Genomic DNA, 6,869 nt, shown 5'->3' with positions numbered 1-6,869 from the left:
GCACCAAAAGCTAATAACCATCAATACAGTATAGAACTAAGACAAAATCAATCACACAATACATGGCTAAAAATCTAAAAAAAATTATAAATGCATATGTAGTAACAATACAGACAATATTGACCTTAAATGCTTTTCCTTATGACTTTCTTACAACTTTAAAATATAAGGTATTGCACACATGACTACTTTTATGCATCAAAATGAAGCTAACAACTTCATATTTTCTTTCACATTTTTACTTATTCATATAACAAATTCCAACATCCTATAAAAGGCTTTCATTCCTCAAGTGTGAAAAAATTAATATATTTTTAATACATTTGAAAAACCTTGGATGAGGCCAGTAAAGTTGTATGTTCAACAAACCACTGTGTGAATGTATCTACCTAGTTGTGAGATAAAGAGACATTCTTAGAGTTGTTATATGGCCTCATAATTAAGTACATAAAACCAGGGAAAACACAGTGTATAAAAATGATAAGGTAGCAAACATATTCAACTATGCGAGTCTTTTTATTGATGATACAAAACTTAAAAGAGAAGAGTGCAGGAAATTGAAGATGAGAATGAAAGAATATAACAATGTGTGTATGTGTGTGTGTGTGTGATTCACCACAATTGTCTGCTGGTCACCCAGCCAGTCTTCCCCATTATGGAGCGAGCTCGGAGCTCATAGACCGATCTTCGGGTAGGATTGAGACCACAACAGACACTCCACACACCGGGAAAGCGAGGCCACAACCCCTCGAGTTACATCCCTTACCTATTTACTGCTAGGTATATAGGGGCTATGCATTAAGAGGCTTGCCCATTTGCCTTGCCGCTTCCCAGGACTTGAACCCGGGCCCTCTTGATTGTGAGTCGAGCGTGCAAACCACTACACTACATGGTGTGTGTGTGTGTGTGTGTGTGTGTGTGTGTGTGTGTGTGTGTGTGTGTGTGTGTGTGTGTGTGTATTTACCTAGTTGCAGTTTTACAGGGCCTGAGCTTTATGCTCACTTATGTGTGTGTGTGTGTGTGTGTGTGTGTGTGTGTGTGTGTGTGTGTGTGTGTGTGTGTGTGTGTGTGTGTGTGTGTGTGTGTGTGTGTGTGTGTGTGTGTCCATCCTAAATGAGAATATATTCTTTTTCACATATGTACAAGGAAATTCCTGAAGATAGCAAACATTTTTTTTTATCTCAGGCATCATACCTTTACACATCCATTCACATCTTGCACATGTTCTTAAGTATGCAAATACTGTAAAAAAAATATGTGATTTTATCAGACAATAGTCATGTTGATGAATACACCTAAAACCATTTACCACTTCCTCTCAGCAATCTGTACCAGTTGGCAGCACAAAGCCAGGAAGTTTAGATTTGGATAATGATTGCAATCAAAGCTCCAAATTTCACAGAAATATCAGTTAACAGTTCAGAAGCAATCAGTTGTATCTGATGTGCTTTGATTTAGATATTAGCCTATTACATTAAAATTATAAAATATCTCTTTCACAAACTTATTACTCAAGTTGAAGAGAAATCACATCAAAGTAAATGAAATTGCAATGCTATCACTTAGTTTGATTAAATCTAAATGGGAAGTTAGATGCTGGTCAGATCATCATCACTATACACTTGCACTAAAAGCTGTCCTTGTTTTTCTACAGTTTTCTCTTTGCGTCTCCCATAAAGCGAAAGTTGGACCTGGGTATGGGATGGGTTGATGGGTGCAGTCACCTCAGCCCGACCAATGAAACCATCAACCAGCATGTTGCTGTTCCAGATCTACAAGAAAAAACATTACTTTAGTATCACTAATATACACATGATGTTAAAATGTTAGAAGCTACATATTTAAATAAAACATTTGAAACCTGAAATGAATAATCAATTATCATCACCACAATTATATCTTTTCTAAACCCTGTTTGGAGCATTGAGTACCTGAGCCAGTAACCAATCTAGTTCATACAAAACCATCTTCTGAGTCCTCACCACTCGACCAGCTAGAGCACATAAGGTTTATACACTACACTACACCTTTTTGTTTTTTGCTCCACATCAGTGTTTTGTCAATCACTATTGCCTGTGCTTTGTACTTTCTTTTGTCACTTTGCCTGCATGTGTTGTTCTGGTTTGCGTCTATCTCCTCTTGTCTGTTTTGTCTAACATTTGCTGTGCCTTCTGTGTGATATTAAAATGTTTCCTTTCTTGATGTGTTTTATTTGAAATATTCAATTCTAATTATTTTTAGCCTGATGATGCCTCCTACAAAGGTGAAACATTGCATTAAATGGAAAAAAAAATCTGATGTATCCCTTTTCACCTCATCTATAACTTGGAACTACTTCTACCATATAAAGAGGCCCATCGAGGTACAAGTCCCCAGAGATCTGTAAGGATTACAAAGAATTAAGGGATGAATGTCTTGAAACTTCTTTCTTGAAAGAGTTCAAGTCATAGGAAGGAGAAATGCAGAAGCAGATAGGAAATTCCAGAGTTTGTCAGATACAATACAAAGAGAGAAGAAAAAATTTGTATGTGGACTTAAATGGATCTTAGGAAAGAATATAACAAGATTCACAGAATAAGTATATGCATGATGCTGCAGGTGTACACAATGAATATATATCTGCATAGGGGTGACAACTTTACAGGGATGACATAACACATGTGAGTCTGTAGAGAAGAGGAAGAAATATACTCCGATAAAGAATAGCCAATTACAGCCCATGTTATTTTGTCATGGAAGTTTATCAATATTATTATAATTACAGAAAGAAACTTAAGACCACTATGATATAGTAGTGAGAGAAATATTGAGGTAAATTTTTTTTTTTTTATAGAATTTTAGAATGAACCCACTTATTGCATATAGATGAAACTAAAAAAACCACTAAGCTTTAAAGTGTCACCAACAAAGTGAATAACACAATCTTTTGCCTCACCTCAATCACAATGGGCTGTTCAGGCTTGGATCGGTAGAAGATAGCTGTTGTGTTCCATTTCGGGTTTGATGTTCCCTTTTCAACTGGGGTGCGAACTGTCTCTCCCTCACACTTTATGATACAGTAAGCATCAGCTTCACCTTTTGAGGGACAGAAAAAAAAAAAAAAAAAAAAAAAAAAAAAAAGACATGATAAAATTATATAGAAAATTATCTTACATTTAGGGAGCTTATTTTGTTACAAAATGTACAGATTTTTTTTTTTTCTAGAGACACTTCAGCTTTCTTACAAAAATAAATAACAACTCCCCTCCCCAACACAGACAGACAGACAGACAGACTAAAAAGAAAATTGGATAAATGGATAAAGGAAACTATGGGAATTAAAGAGAACAAAGAACAGGAAAAAGAGTTTCAGAACTTGAAAGAAAGATAAAAAGAGTGGAACAAAACAAAGCAAGGCTAAAAGCCGAAAACTAGAAACTGAAAAAGGAACTAGCCAAATATAAGAAACAGATGGAAGAAGGACTCGGTAAAGTCGAGAAAGAAAAGAGGATCTGAAAGATCTAGTAAACAAAGAAGAGGAAAGAGTACAGGATGTGATTAAAAAGAAGTACAGGCATGGAAAGTACAAGATAAGAAAGACAAGGATAATTTTCAGGAGGTGATTCAGGAACAACTAAAAGAAAGAGATAAAAATATGGCAAACAAAATTATGAGTCCTTAAGGAAAAAGAAAATCTAGTAAGGGAAATTGCAGAAAGAAAAAGTGTAATCATATTTGGTCTGAAAGAAAAAAAATGTAAAATATAGACCAAGAAGGGAAAAAAAGGAAATGAAATCATTCAAAGACCTACTAAAGAATCTAAATGACGAGGATAGACAGAACTTAGAGGAGGAGGTAGAAGAAATCCACAGAATGGGACCATATCAAGAAGAAACAGTGAAACCAATTGAGATACTACTAAAATCACAAGCAGCAACAGAAGAAATACTATACAGAACAACAAAACTCAGATAAACAGAAGGTTGCAAGGATATATATATATATATATATATATATATATATATATATATATATATATATATATATATATATATATATATATATATATATATATATATATATATATATATATATATATATATATATATATATATATATATATATATATATATATATATATATATATATATATATATATATATATATATATATATATATATATATATATATATATATATATATATATATATATATATATATATATATATATATATATATATATATATATATATATATATATATATATATATATATATATATATAAATATATATATATATACAATGAATATAAAGAAAAATAGCAGAAAGAAGAGACAATGAATTGGTGGCAGAAGCAAGGGAAAAAAATAATGAAAGGTCAGGAGAAGAGAGGAAGGGATTTTTTGGAGAATTCTAGGAGACAGGATAAGGAAATGGTATATAAAAGAGAAGGAAGAGGAAAAAGTGGAGCAAGTTTAACTAAAGGTGATAAGAGCAAGAGATTAAAAATGATGTATATGAACATAGATGGGGATTTATAAAATAAATTAGAATTAAGAGATTACATAAAGAAAGAAGAACCGGATATTGTATGCCTGGCTGAAACAAAATTAAATGAGGCAATAAAAATAGACATGGATAATAGGTATAATGTATGGAGGAGAGACAGAGTGGGTAAAGGAGGAGGAGGAGTCATGATAATGTTAAGGAAAGAGATGGTGGTAAACCAAGTGGAGTGTGGGGAAGGAAAAGCAGAAGTACTGTATATTAAGATGCATATTAATAAAAAAGAGTTAACAATCATTGGAACATATGTGCCACCAAAAACAAATTCATGGACCAATCAAGAATATAAAGACATGATAGATGACACAATAAGGAGTCTAACGAGAGTCATTAAAGAAAGGAGAAAAGTGATATTAGTAGGAGATTTCAACTGTAAAGAAGTGGACTGGGAAAATTATGAAAGTGGTATGGGGGAAGAAGCCTGGGAGAAAGATTCCTGAACCTAATGATAGATAATATGATGGACCAAAGAGTAAAGGAAAACACAAGATTCAGAGGAAACGACGAGCTGGCGAGATTGGACCTGGTTTTTACAAGGAGTATACAAATGAAAGATGATATAAGATATAAGTGCCCATTGGGAAAGAGTGACCATGTAATATTAGAAATGGATATAGAAGAGGGAAAGGAAGATAGAGACGAATCATACAAAGGAGACCGATTAAGTTACAGAAAGGCTGATATTGAGAACCTCAAGAACTATTTCAAAAATGTTAACTGGGAGGAGATGGAAAACTCAGAGACGGTGCAAGAGAACTATAACTTATTTTTGGAAATATACAAAACAGGAGTCAGGGAATATGTCCCGAAATATAGACCTAAAGAAGGAAAGAAAGATTGGTTCAACGCAACGTGTGCTAGGGCAAAGGAGAAAAGAGATAGAGCATGGAAAAGGTAGAGGAGAAATAGAAATCCAGAAAATAAGGAAAACTTCAAGGCAGCGAGGCATGAATATGCTAAGGTGAGGAAGGAAGAAGAAAGAAACTATGAAAAGGACATTGCCGAAAAATGTAAGGAGCAACCAAAATTGTTCTACAGTTTCATAAATGGAAAAATAAGGCAAAAAGAAACAATAGAAAAGTTAAAAGGAGAGAACGGGATGGTGGAAGACCCAAAAAGTATGGCAGAACTGTTAAATAGTAAATTTCAGGAGATCTTTACTAAGAAATCCAAATTTGAAAGGCCACAGGGTAATAGAGAGACTGTCTATATGAAAGAGATTAAAGTAACCAAGCTTGAAATAAAAGAGTTGATGAAGGAACTGGATGAAGAGAAGGCAATGGGACTGGATGAAGTCTCAGACAGAATACTAAAAGAATGTAGGGAAGAACTAGCAAGTCCTATATACAACATCATAAAATGCTCAATAGAAAATGGAACAGTACCAATAGAATGGAAAAGAGCTGAGGTGGTTCCCATATATAAGAGAGGAAGGAAGGAAGAACCCTTAAATTACAGACCGATATCACTAACTAGTGTAATATGCAAGATGTGTGAAAGAGTAATAAAGAAACAATGGATCAAGTTCCTTGAAGACAACAAATTATTATCAAATAGCCAATTTGGTTTTAGAAAAGGTCAGTTGTGTGTAACAAATTTACTGAGTTTCTACTCTAGAATAGTTGATAGAGTACAAGAATAAGAGGGATGGGTTGACTGTATTTATTTGGATTTAAAAAGGCATTTGATAAAGTGCCACATGCAAGATTACTGTGGAAGTTAGAGGAGAAGGGTGGCTTAAAAGGAAGCACATTAAGATAAATGGAAAATTATTTGAGGGGGAGAGAAATAAGGACGGTAGTTAAAGATATGAAGTCCAAGTGGAGAGCAGTAGAAAGCGGAGTGCCACAGGGGTCAGTATTGGGCCAATACTTTTCTCATATATATAAACGACATGCCAGAAGGAGTGAACAGCTACATAAATCTGTTTGTGACGATGCAAAACTGTGCAGAGTTATAAAGCAAAAGAGGATTGTGAAATACTGCAGGAAGACCTAAATAAGATCTGGGAATGGAGTAAAAGTGGGAGATGGAATTCAATGTGGACAAAAGCCATGTCATGGAAATGGGAAAGAGTGAAAGACGACCAGTGGGAATCTATAAGATGGGAGATGGAGTAGAACTGGAGAAAGTAAAAAGGAAAAGGACTTGGGAGTGACGATGGAAGAAAATAATCAACCGGTAAGCCATATTGATAGAATTTTCAGAGACATATAATTTGCTAAGGAATATTGGAATAGCATTTCACTACATGGACAAAGAAATGATGAAGAAATTGATAAGTACTATAATAAGACCCAGATTGGAATATGCAGGAGTAGTGT

General features: G+C 34.1%; 1 protein-coding gene across 10 annotated transcripts in view; it reads right to left on the bottom strand.

The window, feature by feature from the left end:
* Window positions 1–1,009: 1,009 nt before the first annotated feature.
* The window catches only part of LOC123517109 (calpain-5-like), a 67,427-nt gene continuing 61,567 nt past the window's right edge, over window positions 1,010–6,869 (bottom strand). For 9 of the 10 annotated variants that reach the window (XM_045277014.1, XM_045277007.1, XM_045277015.1 and 6 more), the window contains 2 exons: window positions 2,936–3,075; window positions 1,010–1,772 (listed from right to left, as the gene is read on the bottom strand). In XM_045277014.1, the coding sequence (XP_045132949.1) occupies window positions 1,590–1,772; window positions 2,936–3,075 (323 nt within the window). In that variant the 3' untranslated portion in view covers window positions 1,010–1,589. The remainder of the gene's footprint in view (window positions 1,773–2,935; window positions 3,076–6,869) is intronic. The other variant, XM_045277018.1, reaches the window with a different exon arrangement.

This window comes from Portunus trituberculatus, chromosome 41 (assembly GCF_017591435.1).
Source record: "Portunus trituberculatus isolate SZX2019 chromosome 41, ASM1759143v1, whole genome shotgun sequence".
In the NCBI taxonomy this organism is placed as follows: Eukaryota; Metazoa; Arthropoda; class Malacostraca; order Decapoda; family Portunidae; genus Portunus; species Portunus trituberculatus.
Note: the sequence above shows the minus strand (reverse complement) of the source record. Positions and strands in the feature narration are given on the sequence as shown.